Here is a 22,262-nt window from a genome sequence, read left to right as displayed (position 1 = left end):
TATTATTTTATTGGTTATCAGAGAATGATAAACAGGGGGGAGATGTTAATGAAAAATTCATTGTTCTTGTGTCCATTCATTTAAACTTGTTGATTTCATTTGAGTGTGTGTAAAAGCATCTGACCATATATATTTCTGTGAGGGTTTTCTAACAGCTGAAGAAGGGACAGGAAGACAGGGTGATAAAACTTACACCTGAGCACGAGAAAGGATCCAGCCAGGAGAATACAGGGGTCGTTTAACAATAAACAAGGGGTCCCATGCCATCCCCTTAGGGGATAAAGAACAGCAGGAGGTCATCTAGATTGTAAATAAAGGCCTTTTGGCTTCTCAGGGACAAAGAACAGCATGACCTGCCCAGGGGGGGTAGAACCAGTCCATACTAGCTTGAGATATAAGATGTCTTTAAGGAAATTTACAGAAACTGGAAAGGAGGAGTCAAGAATGTCAGAAACCTGCATAAAATGTCTCTGTTTTATTATGTCAGTAGGCTTTCTGTTTCACATCTGGGTGGCTGCGGTTGCGAAAAGATTCCTCAAAGAATAAAAAGCCTTTTCTTCTTTATTACAATTTTGCCTTTTGAGTGTTCCTTAACCCTGTGATGCTGTTTTTCCCAGTGAGATAAAAAATTGCTATTACACACCTCATTAAATGGTACTTTTGACATATGTAACTAGCTTCTGGCAGACATCGTACACATCGATTTATTAGGCCGTCTGCGATTTTAGTCAATACAATTTTAAATAGGCTATGGGTATTTTTCTTACACAAATGCATGGCTTCACTTCAGAAGGCCTTTATTTGGAGCACTTTTATCGTGGATAGATGGACTTCAAAACAGAAATGGCCATTCACTGCCATTATAAAGCAAGCGGCAACATTCTAATCTGAAAAATGAAGCCTACCCGGAAGTGCGAAAAACTGCAATACATCGAAAATCCGCTAGGGGCAGGTCCCAAAAGGGAGCAAATGTCCATACACCCCCATGTTAAAATGTCCGTTTTCACAGCATAAATTCATGTTTTTACAGGTTGGTCCCATGGACTTTTATTGTATTTTTCGATAGGTTCCGAGTGCCTGACAACTGTGAGGGGGGTTAATTTTTTTCTAACTCGTTAGTTTAGATCGTATTTAGATATAAAATGTATGACAAATAAGGGCGCGATTCACAGCTTGATTGACAGCTGACAACGAGCATAGGCTGCGCCGAGTGGAATTCCTGAAATTTGACGTCTCGGCCATGATCTGACACAACACATCATACCTGTAAGATCCTTTCTGAACATTTGTATTGCAATATGGCGCCGCCCATACCCCCCATAAACGGCCTCAAAACCGTTCTTCAGAAGTCTATGGGTGACGTCACAGACGCTTTGTCCATATTTTTTACAGTCTATGTTATAAAGCTTGGATTTTTTTTTATATAAAATTTATAATTTATCATAAATTAAACTTTCTATGTCATAATTATGACTTTCTAGAGCATGTTTTTTTTTTTTTCTTATATGGTAAAATTCGGCTTCCATATCCTTCTCGATGTGTTAGAAGTTAAATGACTTCACCACCATTACAACCTTAAGACATCAAAATGTATTATTAATTTAATTCATTATTCATATTATTCATATTCATTTAAAGGGATAGTTCACTTCAAAATGAAAATTCTGTCATCATTTACTCACCCTCAAGTTGTTTCAGAGCTGTATGAATTTCTTTCTTCTTTTTTCTTTTAGAAGACATGTAATGCAAAGAAAAAGCATCTCCGTCATTCTTCATAGTCCTGACAAGACAGAGCCTGCATCTTGTAAGGTGACACTAAGTAGGCCTACTTAGAACACATAAAATAATTTATACATTTTGATAAATGCAGCCATTAGGCCTACGTCTTTTTTTAAATAAGTTTGCCAAAATGTATGGTGGCATTATAATATTAATTATAAACTCCCGTGGTGAAGGCAGTAAATTAACTTGCTCACTGCAGGCTAAGGTGAGAATCAAGATAATTAGCCTATCACAGACGAACACAACTTTTATGAATTGCGAAGCCTGAATGCAGCTGCCAGAAGTAAAAAGCTAGTTCAGCTATTAACGAACTACACCAGTCCCACGACATCACCATCACTAAACTTCTAACAACTCTTTCAGTTTTTATCTTAAAAAAAAATTCCCAGAACGTTTGAGTTAGAATAGTTTGTAAGAGCACAATTATGTAGCCTAATGGTGCGTTCACACCGGACGCGTTTAGCGCGTCAGGCGCGAGTCATTTCAATGTTAAGTCAATGCAAAGACGCGTTACGCGCGTAAAAAATTCCTGCGGCGCGAATGAGGCGTTTAGCGCGGCGCGGTAGACGCGAATTCGCCTCATTCGCGCGTCAAGTTCGCGCGAATGACGCGAATTGAGCGTCTGGCGCGTTAAGCGCGTTACGCGCGAATGATTTTATTAGTGCTATTTGTGCATTCACGCGTTTGACGCGAATTCGCGTCTGCCGCCCGAGTTGAAAAATCTGAACTTCTGCGTCAATTCGCGCCGCGTTAACCAATCAGGAGCCTGCTTGCATGCTGCTGTCACGTGGTGAAGTGACAGTTTATAATGTTATTTTATGTTTGGCCTCAATAAATTATTTTGTAATATGACTAAAAATGCACAATAAAGCAAATAAAAACATAAAACTCGATTTCAATATATGAGAGATACTCATTTTGTATTGAATGCTATTTATTCCATATCTATTCTAGATTATATGAAACATTATTAATCTAATGTAAAGACAACAAACACAATTTAGTGTATAAAAAAAAAATCACAGGACAGGTTTCATTTTTGAAGGCTGCAGCTCCATTTATTATCAAAACAAAAATAAATCACAGATTAGGTGCGGGCGAGGGTGAACCTCGCGCCGGGCTGTACAGCGCGGGCTCGTCAGGCAGCGACCACCACTCGAGGCCGAGGCTTATACGGCCTACGCTTTCCTCGTCAGCGTCCTCACCGTTAGGTCCACCAAACCTACCTCCTGGAGCAAATTGTGAAACCCCTGAAACCCTCCGGAGGGTTTGGTGGACCCGAGAACAGCGACGATGTCCACTACGCTGCTGTTTCTGCTCTCCAGAGCATATACGAGCGGTGACTCTCTCGATTAATGCTAATGCTAATGCTCGATAAACATCTAAAAAAAGATGGCCGCCAACAGGTTTCGAAACTTTCGCCTCTGACGCGCGTAAATTTCGATTCAAACTTTTGATTTTACGCGCGTCAATTTCGCTCTTGACACGCGAATGCACACAAAGTGGTCAAGCGTATAACTAGACGCAGCAGGCGCGAATTTTGACGCATTTTCGCGTCCGGTGTGAACGCACAGTAAGGAATAATTGACTTCAGGCCGTTGAATTATTAGAAAAATAATGCACACCCGAGGTGGTAATGCTTCTAATAATTCAACGGCCTGAAGTCAATTATTCCGCTTACAGTTACCACACCTCGAAACATTGTTCAGATTATGTATTTCAAGACGTTTGTAAAGTTTTTGTCATTAAAATGCTCTTGTATGTAGGACTAATTTCTTACGCATCTAATCCCATGCTTCCGTTGCTAATTCCAAAACGTAATTTTAGAGTTAGTAACGGAGGTTTGAGTCACTGATAGCAGACTAATGCTGGGGACACACGACTAGCTGACTCATTCTCTGACTGTTTTCATCGCAGCAGATTTTAAACACCGACTTTGAACACAGACTGAACGCGCTGAACACGCGTTTGCATGATCAGTCATAAGTATCAAATTACATTCATTATGCAGTTATTAATGCAGTTATTAGAGAGAGATGTTGCAATAATGAGACAGAAAAGTATGAGCGTCAATATTATTATTTATTTATTAATTCAATTCATTTTAATTAATTCGTTCATTTTTATTTTATTTTATTATTGACAGATGACAGACTATAGCCAAATAAATGAAACACAAAGCCCTTTTAACAAGTAGGCCTATCAATAATTATTTATTTGTTATATTATCTGCAATAAAAATCCGTGCTGCAGGACTATCCATTTATTTAGCCTATTCAGTTTAATTTTCTATTGATTATAGATAGGACTGTATACTTTATTTATTAAAATTAAACTGCATGTTTCTATTGATTGTGAAGCTAGACATTGAAAATTGCAGATCAAGCGCATGGGGCTAAATGCTTTTTCTTGTTATGAATTGTATCCTATTTTCCGTTATTACAGTTGACTACGCGAAGTGATATGGAACTGTAATGCGGTCAAGACCTGCCTGGAACTACTTTAGCTGTGCGTTTCCCTGAAAATAATGCACACCTTAGAACGTTCGTCAACCAATCAGATTCAAGCATTCAACGGCCCTGTAGTATAAAACAAAAACAATGCTGTAAAAGTGGACTGAGTTTACCTGTTCAGCGTGATGACGTTTAATCTCTTCGACAGCCTCTGTATAGTCACGTTTTGACGTCCCAGATCCGGTGTTGTGCCGAATTTCGACCCCCTGCCAAATTATTACCCCCCTTGTATTGGTAGGTTAAGGATTAGTTGTGCCCTTGACGCCCATGGGTGGCTCACTCCTGTTGGCCAGATCTGGGCCACAAGCAGGCCATAGCAATTAATGCCACATGTCAGCCAAGAGCAAAGAAATAAATCAGAACTGGACCTTATCTGAGCCACAAAATCTGTTTATATTAAATATGGAGTCATCTCAGCTTTAATAAGCCTGTTAACAAGCAGAATCACTGAAGGAAAGAAGAGAACAGAAAAAGAGACGAGCAGAAACACAAGATCTACAACTGACTTCAGACACAGCCTTAGATGAAATCAGCTGAAGAGAAAAGAAGACATTAAATCTGTGAAGATCTCAGCAGAGGAGGATTAAACAACTCCACAAACAGCATTACCAGCTACCAGCTGTGTTCAAAAGTAGTTTGGTAAATAAATTAAATAGTGATAAATTAAAATAATTAATAATAATAATTATAAATAATGGTAAATAGACCAACATTCTAAATTATAGCATTTTTGTTTGTGTATCTATTAACAAATGAATCCCCAAATGTTGTTTTAAACTTTGGTATATAATATAATAATATGGTATATTATTGGCACGCAGGCACAACTGTAATTTATTTGTTTCAAACCAGGTGTTGCACCAAAAACTGTGACCCAACAGCTGAATATCATATATTGATGTGCAGCAGCGCCCTCTTGGGTCACATAATCTGATGGGTCACAGTTTTTGGTGCAACACCTGTTGTGTGAAAAGAATCCATTCGAGGAGGAGGAGCTGCTGGATGTTTACTCGTCTCACAGTGAAATCGAAAGCAGTCGATGACTGTAAGACGCCATTTCGGAAGATAGAAAATCAGCAATCGCTTCAAGTGTGACAGTAAGTTCGTTAAACTTTTCACATCTGTAATATCGATAGAGTATTTGCGTCTAAACACACCTTATGACGAACTCAAACACAAACACATATAACGCGGAAAGTTGCTTTCGTTATCTAGGCCTCCACGACACATCGACTGTAACACTCATAAAATGGCTGAAAATGGTTAAACTTGCACTTACTTTTCCCTTTAACAGGAGAATATTAGTTTAATGTTGACATTTTTGGTTGATTTTAAACAATTTAATTATTTTTATAATTTAAGTGTCGTGTTCAGTGACGCATACCGGCGCAGTAGTCGCAGGATAATCACATAAATACATTAAAGTAACATAATATTTTGCTTAATGCGAGACGACTAAACGGATTGTTAAAAACACCTGCTAGAGTTCAGCAGTGTCATTAAAGTGAAGGTGAATCCAGTGTTTAAACAATGCTGATGTGTTAAAAGTGTGAAAGTGTGGCCGACATGTTGCTCTACAAACCAACATTATTTACAGCCCAGTCAACAAATTTCCTTTGGCTGAGCTGTGGCCCAGATTAGTTTGTGTTTGCCGGCCCAGATATGGCCCACATCTCCTTTGCCAGAACTGAACCAAAGGACTGCCATAACTCCACCAAGCATGAGCCAAATACTACAATTTCATGTGGCCCATATGTGAGCCTGGTATACAACTTTAGTATGGTTGAGTTCTGTTAAAATCTAATGGCCCTTATGTGGCCCACATGCAGCTGACAGTATTTAAAGTCTTATTAACTCACAGGTAAATTAAACACACGACAACAAATGTACTCAAAACTATTTATTTTGACAAGCATTTAAATAATTACAGCTAAAGTGTTGTACTTAATTACACTAATATTCAGTTGAAAACATTTCATAAAAATAAATAAAATTACAGCAAGAGTTGAATAATAATTACAGTAGTATTCAGTTGAAAACATTTCATAAAAATAAATAATTACAGCAACAGAGTTGAATTTAATAATTACAGTAGTATTCAGTTGAAAACATTTCATAAAAAATAAATAATTACAGCAACAGAGTTGAATTTAATAATTACAGTAGTATTCAGTTGAAAACATTTCATAAAAAATAAATAATTACAGCAACAGAGTTGAATTTAATAATTACAGTAGTATTCAGTTGAAAACATTTAAGAATACATAGAATTACAGCTACTCAGTTGTACTTATTTTAAGTAGAATTCAGTTGAAAACATTTAAGAATACAAATTAATATAAATAGCATTCAAAGTTAATTTTTAGACCAAAGTTCAAAACACTCGATCAAAGCGTGTATTAATGTTATGTTCAATTAGTCTAATGAGAGTAATACAAATAAATCACAGTAACTTGGTAAAGAGAACTGTAAAGAGAAATTGAGAAAGTTAAAGCAAACTTGAAAGGTAAAGAGTTGAGAAGTGTGTTGATGTGCAGAGAAGTCTCCAATGAGGGTCGGCAATGTGTTGACCTTTTCCAGTAAGGGGATTCTGCCTGACTGCACCTGCAATAAAGAAGAATTTAAATAATGTTAGCAGCAATACAACCTGGAAGCTAGAGCTGCAGGAGAATACAAAAAAATCATTAATGTAAATTTCCTTTAATATTTTAATTGCAATTATTAACAAATTAAACACCTCTGAATTTCCACTGTATGAAAGTTTTTTTCCAATAAATTTTCAAAAGGAATTGCAAATTGTATTTTTCAATATGTGGGCCAGAATTATACCATAATTCCTTATGACAAATTATTTAGATTTTTAGAATACTTTTGCACCAGCCGGTTAAAATTTACAGCAATGCATGTATTCTGCTTTTTAAAAAAAAGACATGCACACTCTAATGTAAAAACACACCAACACAGATAGCATTAATGTCATGTTTTAGTCCAAAGACAGAGTCTACAAAAATAAGTGTTTTTACTAACACAAAATAAACTCAAGACAATTTGGAAGCAGAAACACACAAACAATAATGGGCCAAGTACTGAATGCTAGGAGGAACATAAATGGTTAGTTCGCCCAAAAATGAAAATTCTGTCTGTAATTACCCTCAAGTTTTTCCAACTTCTGTGTTGTACGTCAGAGCGTAGACTCACTATTGGCCGACGCTGGTCATGTGTGGGATGCTGGCTAATCGTGAGCCTACGTTCTGATGTACAACACAGAAGCGCTGCGCTGTTACACTATGTGAACTCACTTAGAGGAAAATGTAGAGTTGAATAAAGTCGTTATTTTTGCTTGTTTTGCACACAAAAAATATTCTCAACACTTGATAAACTTAAGGTTAAGCCACTGTATTCTTAAACTATTTTAACAATATCTTTACTAACTTTCTGGGCTGGCAAGTTTCAATAACAGAGAAGCATATGGAGGAGTGAGAAATCTCTCAGATTTCATCATAAATATCTTAATTTGTGTTCCGAAGATGAACAGAAGTCTTACGCGGTTGGAACAACATGGGTGAGTAATTACTGACAGAATTTTCATTTTTGGGGGAACTAACCCTTTAAATATACACAGTGATAATGAACTAAATACAGATAGTTATAGGCATGCGCTGGTGTTTGGCTCGATCTCATGGTGCAAATGACCCTATAGGTTGATTTTACTCCGAACCATCCGTTTAAGCTCTGAACCATGAATTTGTGACTATTACTATTACAGAGATAACAGAAATATGTTCTGTAAAGCGGTTTTGAAAAGTTGTGTATTGTGCAAAGTGCTATACAAATAAAAGTGACTTCTAAAAAAGGTCTCACCAATGACAACTTCCTTTACGACCAGGCGTTGGACACCAATCTTCCCACTGACTTCTCTCCAATTCATAACGTGCCACAGCAGTTGTAAAAGTGCTTTTCAGCACTCTCCACACGGTGTTATTCAGGTCAAAGCTACCAACCAAACCCAGATAGGTAATCTGATATAAAAAAAAAAAAAAAAAAACATTGTGTAAGTGGTTGAAATATGCATTTAAATAGACCACGCTAAAATGAAAGTGCTTTTATATTCAAAAATGAACTATAAACTATTATTTACTCCATCTGAAGCCATATTTTCTAGGTTTTTAATATGGAAATTATTGTCATTGCCCCACCCATACCGCACATTAGGGCTGGGTGTACTGGTATGACAGTATACCATAGCATGATATATAATCTCTATCGTTAGAAATCAGAGTAATTGTAAAAATGTCCAAGCTTTATAATGGCAGTGAATGGCCGCTCAATTAATTGATAGTTAACAGAAACAGCAATTCATTGTTTGTTCATGTTAGTTCACAGTGCATACTAAAGTTAACAAGTACAATTTTTGATTTGAATGTGTTAGTAAATGTTGAAATTAACACTTAATATATGCTGTAGAAGTGCAGTTCATTATTAGCTCATGTTAACAAGGTATTTTAATCGGGTAGTGTATCGAAAGTCATAATTTTGGTATTGTGACTTGACACTAATAGCCTAACGTTACAACTTTAATTTTAAAGAGGGAAAAGTCATGAGAAAAAGTCTTGGTTGAATATCATTTCAGAGTTAAATAAAAACATACATACAATAATGCACACGCATTAATGTGTTTATTCTTGGCATTTTTATATTATTATTAGTTGAATGATTGTGAACACAAATTAGGATTTAGGTTTTTTGACAAACAGTAACACCGACATTGGACCGCGTCGCCTTAATTCAAAAATAGGCTACTACACATGACAAACTATACTATTTTATATGAGTACGACAGTTTGCTGTTGATTTATAAACAAAAAACATCTTAATTTAAAACGGCAAACCAGCGAACTGCTATAGCCTACATTGAACTTTATTGTAAGTTATAGCAGTAAACTGAGGAAAATATTAGCTAGTTCAACCCCTTCCTCGATGAAACGAATAACTAAACGCATAATAACATGCAATATTGACACATAATGCTGCATATTTAAATTATATGACTTTAAAATGCCAAAACATCACTTACCTGAATGTACACAGTCGTGAGGAAAGCAGAGTAAATGGCGTCAGCTGGCCAGCCAGCGTCGCAGTCAAATTTGCGCCGTAGTCTCTCTCCACCAATACGCTGATTTCACGCAGCCGTTATTTTGAAATCGAAAGCGAGGCTCTGGTGGGAAGAAAACCGGAAGTGTGGCCTTTAATCATAGGAGAGTCGTGAATGCGATGGAGTATTGTTGTGTTTAATGATGTTGTGTCAATTCTAAAACTGTACATACATTTCTTTCATACTTTAGACTATATACAGTGAAATTCATTTATAAATAAAATATATTTTTTTATATAATTCAGAAAGTAAAAAAAGAAGCAGGAATGAACTATATTGGATATTAACATCCAATAGTGTAAATCGCGGCAGCAGCTTCAGATTGGTAGTCCAAAGGCATTGTTGTTTATCTTTGTAAAAAAAAAAAATCGTTGTTTATGTTTTTCTCATGTGTTTGTTGTTATCTGGGCCATATACCTCAAAATCAGTTGTGAACCAAGAGTTATGGCAAAACAAATATGGCTACAATTTGGCCCATATCTGTTCAGCCATGCCACATCTAGGCCATATGTGCCACATAATACCCACATGTGGCCCAAATGTAATTGCTATCTGAGAGCAGGGCTGCCAACTCTCACGCATTGAGCGTGACGCAATTGACACTTTTCACACGCTCTCACGCCACACATCCATTTTCTCACGCACAAAAAAATTGCGGAGCAAAGAGGTACTTTTAATATTAAACTAATTCCCAGCTCTTAGATTCCGTCAATTTTATTACGAAATTCAGACAAAAATAGGTTTGGCGCTTGTAAATGTGACATGACAGATCGCTGAGCGCCTCAGTTCAAGTGCACGTGAACCGATCATCTGTTATTTTTTATTTAAAGATGCAGTACAACTTACCGAAAGTATACATAATATCGACCAATTAGTGTTTTTCAACCACGGAAAGAGGTCAATATAACAGCAGGAGAACAATTATGTCACATAACATTACAGTTACCTCAGGAAAGCCATTTAATGACCATAGCATGTTAATTGAATAGAAAAAATAGCTAGAGAGGAGATTTTGCTGAGCACTATATTACATATTTATTATATTTTTACTTATGTCATTAAATAATTGTTATTATAACAAAAACTGCATTATGTTTAATTTAATTTGTTATTTTTAACCTTTAATAATACCAGCAGATTGGGCCCTCTATGTTTACAGCATTAGGTGAGATTATTTTTTTAAATAAAATTTAAAATAAACATGTATCCAAATTAGTCAATATTGAATCAAAATCGTAATCAAATCACAAGAATGGAATTGAAATCTTGAAATTTTTGTCAAGCAATAAAAACTCTATCCTACCAGTCATTGTACAATGTAAACATTGTAACATGTTGTCACTAAACTTCATAAAATTCTATTTAGTTACCAAATGTTTTGACTTATTGTGTCTTATTGTGTTAAATTACACTTATTGTGATGCAATATTTGTTTTTACATAAATAAATCTCACTCCAAGCTAAACTCAAAAGTTGGCAGCCCTGTGGGAGTAACTGGAGAAAAACTGTTAATGTTATTAAGTGAATGAAATGCCCAAAAAAAAAAAAAAAAAAAATGCCAAAAATGCCATGTTTTCTGTGTCCACATGCAGGTCTGAAAAGTCTCTCATAAAGGAGGAAGAGAAGAAGCAAACTTCCTGTAAAATGAGTGTTAATAAAGAGAGAGAGGAGGAGAACCGTACCTGTAAAATGAGTGTGTGTGAGGAGAGAGAGGAGGAGGCGTCTGTTCACACTCAGAGAGCAGCATCTCCAGTATCCAGCTGTGTGTCTATGAAGAGTAACAGATCCATGTTTATTCCCCCTGAGTTCAGTAATGGACCATCTCCAGGATCCAGCTGTGTGTCCATGAAGAGTAACAGATCCATGTTTATTCCCCCTGAGTTCAGTAATGGACCATCTCCAGGATCCAGCTGTGTGTCCATGAAGAGTAACAGATCCATGTTTATTCCCCCTGAGTTCAGTAATGGACCATCTCCAGGATCCAGCTGTGTGTCCATGAAGAGTAACAGATCCATGTTTATTCCCCCTGAGTTCAGTAATGGACCATCTCCAGGATTCAGCTGTGTGCCCATGAAGATTAACATCTCCATGTATAATCCCCCTAATCTCAGTGATGGACCTGCTGTGACCTCTGACCCTGTGTGAGTAACATGAAGTTCAGGGCCGGTCCATATTCTGCTGGCGCCCTAGATGAGATATTATATTATAATATATGATATAGCTATATTAAACGCTCCTAAAAACTACAACACTGGCAAAAACACACACAAACACAAGTGTGTTTATGGCCGCACAAATAGTTGTTAAAATAAAGGGTAAAAAGGCTATATAAATATGTATCCAAATTGAATATATTTATAGATGATAGTCTTGGAATCCAGATAACTAGTTAGCCTCATTGGCCTCTCACCTGGCGATCCTATTCTTAAACATAGTCTGGAAAATTACATATCCAAACTTAAATGGATGCTGAACTTAATCTGCAGCTTTACATTTATTTTTCTTTTCTATTAATATAAAACCTGTGCCTGGGCACCTTTGTCTCAAACTATCAATATGCTCTGGGAGTTTTAGGCGCAGTAGCCAATATGGCCGCTAGGTGACATTCAAACTCCATTTGGTAATTTAAAAACTTGAAGGGTTTTAATTTCATGAATGCTTTGGACTATTGGCCTCTTTTGATAAAAGACACATAGGGTTTTATTGCTGAAGTGAAATCAAGAAACTACAGAAGTAAAAAAAATAAAGTGTTAGCCTACACCGAACTTGCATTAAATGTCAATAAAATAAAAAAGTTCCCACTAGTGATCCATTCCAGTTAAAATATTCTAAAGTAACTCTTCAAAATATTAAATAAACATCAATGACTCACACAAATAGTATTTATGATTCGGACTCCTCAATAAAAAAATAACTATAACTGACAAAAAGAAACAACATTGAAAGTCAAATTATATCAATGAATTGACTAATTCACCATTAATAAATGCATGTTTAATTTTACACTATTTTACATTAATACACAGATTTAATGCTCTGTAAATTATAATTTAGAAATGATACTTTTGTGTGCAGAGGGTTTATAGAATGTTTGTAATTGTATTACTAGGGCTGCTTGATTATGGCAAAAATCTTAATCACGATTATTTTGCTCAATATTGAAATCATGATTATTTAAAGGTTGTATCAGTGATTTCAGGCCCCAAAAAAAGAGATCACATTCATCTAATCTTTCCTAACGATCCACTAGCTGCCTGCCCCATAAGCATGCCGTCAAAAACCGCGTCTCTGTAGGCAGCCTAGGCTCTGAGATCTGCACACAAAAACAATTGGTTTCACCACCACTCAAAACCAAAACAAATAGTGTTCCAACCAATCACCGACGGGGAGGGTGTTGTGAGGTTTTGCGCTCGTGCACGGCTGCACGCGAAGTCAGAGCTGAAGAAGAAGCTGGCTCAAAACCTCAACATGAATGAACATAAAGAACCTTTGTTACTCGCGAGCTGTTTGTGAGACGGCTTTACTGTATGCAGAGTAAACATCTCTCAGAGAGCGCGCTCGAGTACTGAATAGTTTAAAATCGCAAATGTTTAAACTGATAAGACTTAAAAAGAAGTGAAAATGACAAACTTTAGTTACAATGCAAGTGACAAAAGACAATTCCGTCATGTCCTGACTGCTAAACACGAGTGTGGTATCGACGTTTGACTTGTGCAACCCATTTTGAGAGCGAGAGAGAGAAGACGCGGCACCGCTGAACACTCACGCGGTTGGTAAAATTGCGTCTTGGAGAAAGTTTTAAAATTTAATTTTATAATCTGTGTGGATTAATTTAGGCTACTCATACAATGTACATGCTAAAGTGAATCAATGTTTGCGGGGGAATTTCCCGCATTATAAGTGGTAGACCTGAATAAATACTATTGAAGTAGCTCCTTTTTAGGTACTAACTCGTCATTGGAGGCTGACTTGCTGCTCTCGCGCTCAGACAGGTGTTGTTGTTGTGCGTGCTAGGGAACATAATGCGGCATACGTCATTGCGTCACTATATCAGTGATATCGCGATCCATGACACTTTTTTTATCATGTCAATTTTTTTACCGGTATTATCGTGGACTGTATGATATGGCACACCCCTAGTGGGTGATATGATCAAAGTCTTATTTTATGATATGAGTCATTTTATATGTCAGTGAAATTTCACAATTATCAATACTTCAGCAAAAACTAATACAAGGTTAATTATTGTAAGTCAGTGGTTCTCAGACTGGGGGCGACACAGAACTGAACTATTGAACAGTTATTGAACTAAATTGAATCAACATTGAACTGACTTGAGCTGGAAAACAACACTATCTTTTGTTGATCTACTTATACTGTAGCTGAATTGAGCTCTTCATAACTCAAACTGCTCTGTTATTGAACAACAAACCCACTAATTTCAGAAACCATTGAACTGCATTAATGGTTTCATTCTGCTCAACTTTTAATTAGTAAACTTTACCCACTAATATTATTTTCATTTCTATAAGAAAACATGAAAAACTCTCTTGAGTGTGCTTGTGAGGGCCGTAACCAGTTAAACTTTCAGATGCCTGCTGAAAATCATCTGTATGACCTCTGACATTAAAGCTTAGAACTAGGAAGGTCAGTTCGACTAAAGGAGAAACGGCAATTGGAAAATATTTGCAAAATGCTCTAATAATAAGTTGTCACTCCTAAAAACCAACATCAGAGGTTCTCAAACTTCTCATACAAATTACCGTGAAGTGTGAATCAAATCCAAACATATTCAATGATATTTCAGCATAAAGCAAATATTACTCTTGATCCGTCACTCTTTTTCTCTGCAAAAAGCAAAATCGATCTTACGGTGAGGCACTTTACAACTGAAGGTTTTTTTTTTTTTTTTTTTTTTTTTTTAAGAAAAGAGTGAGCGGTAATGAACATTATCTCACAAATGTTGATTGAACTTCAATTTTGCTGAACCCAGAATTTTCCTTTACTGTGAGCAACATGTGTAAGTCATGTCAAGTTCATGGTTACACTTTATTTCGACAGTCCACTTTATGGCGCTTTTCCACTGCACAATTCGGCCCACTTTTGGGGGGTTTCCACTAGGGCTGGACCCGAATATTCGAATATTCGTTCAGTGGTTGGTATTCTATTTGAAAATTTGACATTCGAATATTATTATTATTATTATTTTTTTGCACACCTGGCATCCCCCTCGAAATGGTTCTCATTCCCGCTTGAATATGTTCAACACTATAAAATCTGATGAAATACAATACTCTTTTTTTTACAATCATCTTATATAGCCAAGCCATTTTTAATAGGATGGAAAATTGAAGGAACCCAACCTTGTTATACTTAATAAATATATTTGCTTCTTCTTGGCCTACTAAAATGTTCCTGCTATTAAATATTAGACTACCTTATTAAAAGTATTGGTTAAGTTAACAGACCTGTGTGTGTGTGTGTTACGTGTGAGTGTGTGTTCCGTGCGAGTGTATTTACTGTGTTGTTCGTGGGAAAGATGGATTTAATATCACTAGTGCAGTGTCCGTTCTCGGAGCATATAAGCCCTGCCCGTGTGAGGTGCGCTGCTTCTCGCTCGCGTTGCTTTGTAGTTTATTAAAAGTTTATTAATTCTGAATGTGTAACGCGTCTCGCGTGTCTATCTATATTGCACCAAATGCAACACTGCACACTCCCTTGTGAAGTCAATTGGATGAACGGTTCTAGAAATAATCAAAATGCAAACAGACAGACAGACACATAGAGAATACTGTCTTTATTAGAGAGAAGAATTATGTTCAGCCCCCTCTCTCCGAAGCTTCGAATATTCAATGTTCATTACTACCGAAGCTTCGAAGCTCAAAAAATGGTATTCGGACCAGCCCTAGTTTCCACTGTGTAAAGTTCCTAGTACCTGGTACTTTTTTAGTACCCCCTCATTTGAGGTTCCAAGCGACCCGTACCGAGACTAAAATGTGATTTGTACACACTGCAGATCACTAATTTGGTCAGAGAGGATCTTCACTGCAGCGTCATTGGATTTGCGACACGAGACACCAAACCCGCCAGATTTAGATAGTCAGCAACAGCCACCGCAGGATCATTTGTCCGCACAACTTTTTTAAACGACGTCGCACGCAACTAGAAAAAAGAAATGTGTGTATAGTGGCCAGTAGATGAGGTGGCGGCACAACTATAACGATCAGGCTATAATCCCACCCATAGGCACCGATTTATGTTTCCACCGGTGCCCACACTCCATACACAAAAACTGTTGTTGGGGACATGTCCCACCCGCAAGTTACGCAAGCTATGTTACCAACCAAACAAAAGCACATTCTTTCCATGAGTGTTGTCGTGAGTCGCGCTCTCGCTGATATCTGATGATCCGTAACTGTTCACTAAATAAAAGAATTCAATAAATACCTATTTACAATAAGCACTTAACTCAAAAATAACTATTAAATAATAAAATAACTTGAGAACTGGCTGACTAAAATCAGCTTGAAAATCCTATCTCATGAAATAAAGGCGAATCCGTAATTTTTTTATTTGAAAGGTACACGTGTTATTTCGTCAGTCAGTCGTGAAAGTCTGGTGGTTGAAAGCTTCTGGCAACATTAAATCCAGGAGAGAAGAACATTCTAGAGAAAGAGCAAGTAGAGACTTTGAGTTTGAGCATGCACACTTAATATCTGAGCGAGAGCAAGAGCCTGAGACTGTATATTTGAGCGAGCGTCCAGTTCTGTGTGAGAGTGAAGGAAATTTGCCTGTGAGTTGAGAGATTTGTGTTTGCGCATTAGTTGGATGCGCTCTCGACATTGTCGTTAAAGGAGACATATCATGCTTTTAAATTGTTCCTTTTTACATATAAATCATACATTTGTAGTCTATATAAAGCGGAACTGCAATGCTTGGGTCTGAATTAGGGCCCGAGCACCGATGGTGTGAGGACCCTCTTGGAATTGCTCCGTTTATTATTAGGGCCCAAGCCCTGAAAGGGCGAAGGCCCTATTGTTTTCGGTAGGATTATTTATTATTATTAGGGCCCAAGCCCTGAAAGGGCGAAGGCCCTATTGTTTCCGGTAGGATTATTATTATTTTTTTTTTTATTATTATTTTTCTTTTGCCTTTTTGCCACTTTTGGGTCCCTTAACATACTCAAAAACTCTTGAAATTTTGCACACACGTCAGAACCCGCGGCCATCAGGGCCGGACTGAAGCTGGTACCCGGGCGTGGCAGGGGGGCTCGACAGCGCCCCCTGGACTGGTGTCCGAAAACTTGGTCCATAAATCAAACACGCTTGCATGTAATAATATGAAACTCAGTACACATATAGATCTCATTGGGCCGAACAACTTTCATGCTCTAAGTTTTACAAAAGCCCAACAGGAAGTCGGTTATTATACGTTGTTTGGAAAACACATACAATGGAATGTGAAATACTCCTCCTAGGGAATTCATCCGGTCGCCACCAAACTCTGTGTGAATGAAGTCAAGACATTGAGGATGAATTCTTGCGAACTGATTTTTGATATCTCGAACGGTTTGGCCGTGGGGAGGAAATGAATTCATGGCGAATAATGGGACACAGGAAGTGTGTTATAACGAGGGATGCACCAATACCACTTTTTCCAGAACAAGTCCGATACCGATACTCCCATTTTTGTACTCGCTGATACCGAAAACCGATGCCTGTATTTTCACTGCATTTCTAATTTTTAAATATATTAGAGATAAACCAAAAGAATCATATTAGTTGGTTTACTTTGTTAATCAAATATATATTTATACATACATATACATACATATATATATATATATATATATATATATATATATATATATATATATATATATATTAGGGGTGTAACGATTCATCAACTACATCGATGTATCGATTTATATTCCTACGATCCAACTGGATCGATCTGTGCTCGGCAAGTTGGCCTTCCGGACGACATATATCGATCTAATATCGTTTTAAAAGGTAATGAATCGATTGTATCGATACTAGGAAATAGCGCATTGGATTTAAGCACGTCAGACTTTATATGGATGTTTTTTCTTTGCACTTTCAATGATAAAGGCATTAAACGTGACTCGATTCAGTCTGCCTATCTTTGTCGTCGTCGCCATGCGTGGCGCGCCAGCAGCAGCGCAAAGACAACAGTCAAGTGGCGCAAAGTCTCTCACCTCAGAAAAACAGATTTTCCTGTCCTCTCAGCCGCTGTACTGCAGGAGCGCGCACTCTTCAATCGCACGCGCAAATGCGCCGGCGCGCGCTGTATCACTTCACTAAAGTCATATGAGAATGCAACGTCGTAAATTAGTAAGTTAAGAAATAAAAGTAAAATACCAATAAATTACGTTATTGGTACGTCATGTGTGTTGCTATTTATCAGGAGCAGTTTCCATGTTTCTTTACCAGTTCTTCTAAGTATTGTGTATCACCATGGTAGCCTAATTGTAGTTTGTTTCCATAACAAAATGCCACTTACTGGTTATTTTGTATATTTTTATATGACTGGTGGCTCATACCAAGATTGTATTAACACAAACTAGTTTGGGACTGCTATTTAATAGCTTAACCTCGCAGTGCCTACTGTCTATCAGTATTTGTCATTCTTATTATTATTTTTTTTTTTTTGTTAAATAAAGGGGGACAGAACTTGTGTGTCAACAATTTTTGTGTAAACAAATGTATTATAATAGGCCTATAAAATTCCTAAAAAGGTGGGTCGCGGCTTGATGACCATGGGGAAATGTGGGTCCCATAGCCAAACTATTCAAAACATCATTCAATGTTGTGATAATCGTAATTAATAATAATCACAATTACAATTTCAAGGGAATAATCAACAATTATTATTTTTGTCATAATCGTTCAGTCCTACCTATTAAAATAAAATGTGAATGCATTTGACATTAATTTGTGTTTTACTTGTTTGTTTATATCCATAATTAATTGATACCTAATTACCTTACAAGAATTTTTGGCTAAAAAGTCACTGAATCGATTTCAAGTCAATGAATCGTTTCGGATCGTATCGTTCTAAATGAACCAATATCGTCCTCAGTTAACGTTGATAAGCTACATTATGTCTTGTTTGACTTTCTTTGCCATTTATATCTGACCGAACTACAAACTTTCCAATGACGTCTGGTTAAAGGTATGCGCTCGACCAGCTCGTGCGTCTGTCCCGCTGCGCGCTCAATCCACTGCGCGTTTTTCTCTTATCAGCTCGCGCACCAAAGCAATGTATTACTATATTGCTTTGGTGCACGAAAGCAATATAGTAACACATTGCTTTGTTGCGCGAAAGCAATGTGTTACTATATTTTGTTTAATATTCCACTAGTAAGATACATTTAATTCATAGATAGCCTTCTTTATTTATCCCCATTATACCCTCTGATGTCAGTGTTTCTTTTTCTGGACACATATCTGGTATCGGTTGTTGGTATCAGAGCATTTTTACGAGTATGAGTACATTGAGCTCGGTATCGGTATCGGTATCGGTGCATCCCTAGTTATAACTTCTGCCTACATTAACTGATCTTGATGAAACTTTTGCTGTGTGTTCGTTGTAAGAGGCCGATCACATAGAAGTTTGTCCCTTTCAAAATGTCACTTTCAAAAAATCACTCTCTTATTTTTACCCGATTTGCTTCAAACTTTATGTGTATATTGTAGACACATGGCAGATGTAGACCTGTGAAAGGATTATTGATATCTTAGATACTGTTGCCATGGCAATGCATCAAACTTTAATATTCTTTTTTGATGCTTTTGAGACTCTTGTAACACAACTCAGTACGTATATTGATCTCATTGACCCGGACAACTTTCTAATTTACAGTCATTAGCTCCGACCAACAGGAAGTCAGATATTTTGGTTTGAATGTGGATTTTTTTTGCAAAATCTGCCTCTGATTTTTTAGCCACTCCTCCTAAGTGGTTTATTTTATTCCCACCAAACTTTTTCAACATGATGAAAATACATTAAAGATGCTAAATTGTGAACGGATAATAAATATCTCACATGGTTTTGCTATGGCGAGGGATTAAAGTAATGTCAAAAAAAGAAACTCTAAAAGCCTCATATCTTCTAAAAATGTAATTAAACACCATTTATTTCTATATAAAAGTATACAAATATCAGAACTTAACTCATTTTATTCTTTTTTTTTTTTTCAATTTAAGAATTGTTTAAGTTTAAAACAGCCAGAATGGTTGTTTAGTCCAAAAAATAAATAAATAAAGTCAAACATAGTTATATACTGCCCTCTTGTGTTCAAAATCAGGTAGGCCTATTATATGTATATAAAAATATACTAGGTATGTGACGGTGAGAATATTTTACCACCGGTTAATTGACGTGTGACACCGCTGGGGGCTTTTGAATTGCTAACTTAAAAATGAAAGTAAAATATGTTCGTCCGCACGGACATTGATAATGGTGCAGTGCGGAGCAGAGCGAGCTTTTTCAATTAATTCCTATGGAAGTAGGAATGAACTAAAAAAAGTTGACTCTGTTCTGCTCGTTCCTCGCCGAGAACGCTCACCGTTATGAATGCCCGTGCAGCGGTGAGCATTTTAGTTTCATTTTAAAATTAGCGCCTTTCAGGGGCGGATTGCTTGAATTTATTTTACAAAGGCACAATGTTGTGTTTTATTGCGACTGTAGAAAAATGTTCTCAATATCATTAAATTTAAAGAATTTGTTGTAGAATATTTTGACTGTATCATAAAATCAGATTAATTCACTCGTTTTAGTAATTCCCTAGTTATTTTTTCATTTAAGTTTTTTTATATTTCTAATCAGGTCAGGCAAGTAAAATTATCTGTGTCTTGTTCCTTAAATTTTCGTTAAGTTTTATCGATTAAATGTATTATCGACAATTAATCGATCGTCGATTAATCGTTGACATCCCTACTGTACACTCACCTAAAGGATTATTAGGAACACCATACTAATACTGTGTTTGACCCCCTTTCGCCTTCAGAACTGCCTTAATTCTACATGGCATTGATTCAACAAGGTGCTGAAAGTATTCTTTAGAAATGTTGGCCCATATTGATAGGATAGCATCTTGCAGTTGATGGAGATTTGTGGGATGCACATCCAGGGCACGAAGCTCCCGTTCCACCACATCCCAAAGATGCTCTATTGGGTTGAGATCTGGTGACTGTGGGGGCCATTTTAGTACAGTGAACTCATTGTCATGTTCAAGAAACCAATTTGAAATGATTCGAGCTTTGTGACATGGTGCATTATCCTGCTGGAAGTAGCCATCAGAGGATGGGTACATGGTGGTCATAAAGGGATGGACATGGTCAGAAACAATGCTCAGGTAGGCCGTGGCAATTAAACGATGCCCAATTGGCACTAAGGGGCCTAAAGTGTGCCAAGAAAACATCCCCCACACCATTACACCACTACCACCAGCCTGCACAGTGGTAACAAGGCATGATTGATCCATGTTCTCATTCTGTTTACGCCAAATTCTGACTCTACCATCTGAATGTCTCAACAGAAATCGAGACTCATCAGACCAGGCAACATTTTTCCAGTCTTCAACTGTCCAATTTTGGTGAGCTTGTGCAAACTGTAGCCTCTTTTTCCTATTTGTAGTGGGGATGAGTGGTACCCGGTGGGGTCTTCTGCTGTTGTAGCCCATCCGCCTCAAGGTTGTGCGTTTTGTGGCTTTACAAATGCTTTGCTGCATACCTCAGTTGTAACGAGTGGTTATTTCAGTCAAAGTTGCTCTTCTATCAGCTTGAATCAGTCGGCCCATTCTCCTCTGACCTCTAGCATCAACAAGGCATTTTCGCCCACAGGACTGCCGCATACTGGATGTTTTTCCCTTTTCACACCATTCTTTGTAAACCCTAGAAATGGTTGTGCGTGAAAATCCCAGTAACTGAGCAAATTGTGAAATACTCAGACCGGCCCGTCTGGCACCAACAACCATGCCACGCTCAAAATTGCTTAAATCACCTTTCTTTCCCATTCTGACATTCAGTTTGGAGTTCAGGATATTGTCTTGACCAGGACCACACCCCTAAATGCATTGAAGCAACTGCTATGTGATTGGTTGATTAGATAATTGCATTAATGCGAAATTGAACAGGTGTTCCTAATTATCCTTTAGGTGAGTGTTTATACTTATTAATACTTAATATATACTAGGGCTGCACGATTAATCGCAATAAAACCGCACGCGATTTGGCAAAGGCTGCGATTATTTTAAGCGCAGCTTGTCAGTGGAGTGCGGCTGATCGGTAGTAAACACTGCCCCATTTGAACACCAGAGGGCGCTCTCACGCAAACACGCTAAATATGCCCCGCCGCAGAAGTACAATAACGGCGCATCATTCCAGGAAATCCCTGTCACTGTAGCTGAATAGTCAGAAGATTGAAACGCTTTGATTAAACATGACTTATAAATGCACGACTGCCTTATTCTGTGTCAGAAGCTCATCATCTCACAGAAGGAGGAGCTCAACTGTCCTTATGAAGTGAGTTTGGAGTAAATGCATGTTATTAAATGTTGCATGTTATTAAAACGAGGTTCATAAATGATTCTCGTGTTTGGAAAGATATTTGACTCGTGTTGTTTTTTTCAAATGCACGTTATAAGTGACTCAAACTCACAGTGCTTTCAGATGGAGCAGCGTTTACAGAGCCGTACATCAATGACAAACTGCGCATAAAAAATAATCGCAGCCTTTGCGATTTTAAAATCGCGATAAGCGATCTCGATTTAAGTGCGATTACATGGAAAT

At 37.3% G+C, this 22,262-nt stretch overlaps 1 protein-coding gene across 2 annotated transcripts in view; it reads left to right on the top strand.

Annotated features, from left to right (window-relative positions):
* Positions 1–5,270: 5,270 nt before the first annotated feature.
* LOC311295354 (uncharacterized protein) overlaps positions 5,271–22,262 on the top strand; it is an 89,276-nt gene continuing 72,284 nt past the window's right edge. Inside the window, exons 1-3 of one of the 2 annotated variants that reach the window (XM_084416693.1) lie at positions 5,271–5,392; positions 11,040–11,588; positions 21,011–21,067. In XM_084416693.1, the coding sequence (XP_084272819.1) occupies positions 11,092–11,588; positions 21,011–21,067 (554 nt within the window). In that variant the 5' untranslated portion in view covers positions 5,271–5,392; positions 11,040–11,091. The remainder of the gene's footprint in view (positions 5,393–11,039; positions 11,589–21,010; positions 21,068–22,262) is intronic. The other variant, XM_084416694.1, reaches the window with a different exon arrangement.

This window comes from Rutilus rutilus (assembly GCF_951802725.1).
Source record: "Rutilus rutilus genome assembly, chromosome: 1".
Lineage (NCBI taxonomy): Eukaryota > Metazoa > Chordata > Actinopteri > Cypriniformes > Leuciscidae > Rutilus > Rutilus rutilus.
Note: the sequence above shows the minus strand (reverse complement) of the source record. Positions and strands in the feature narration are given on the sequence as shown.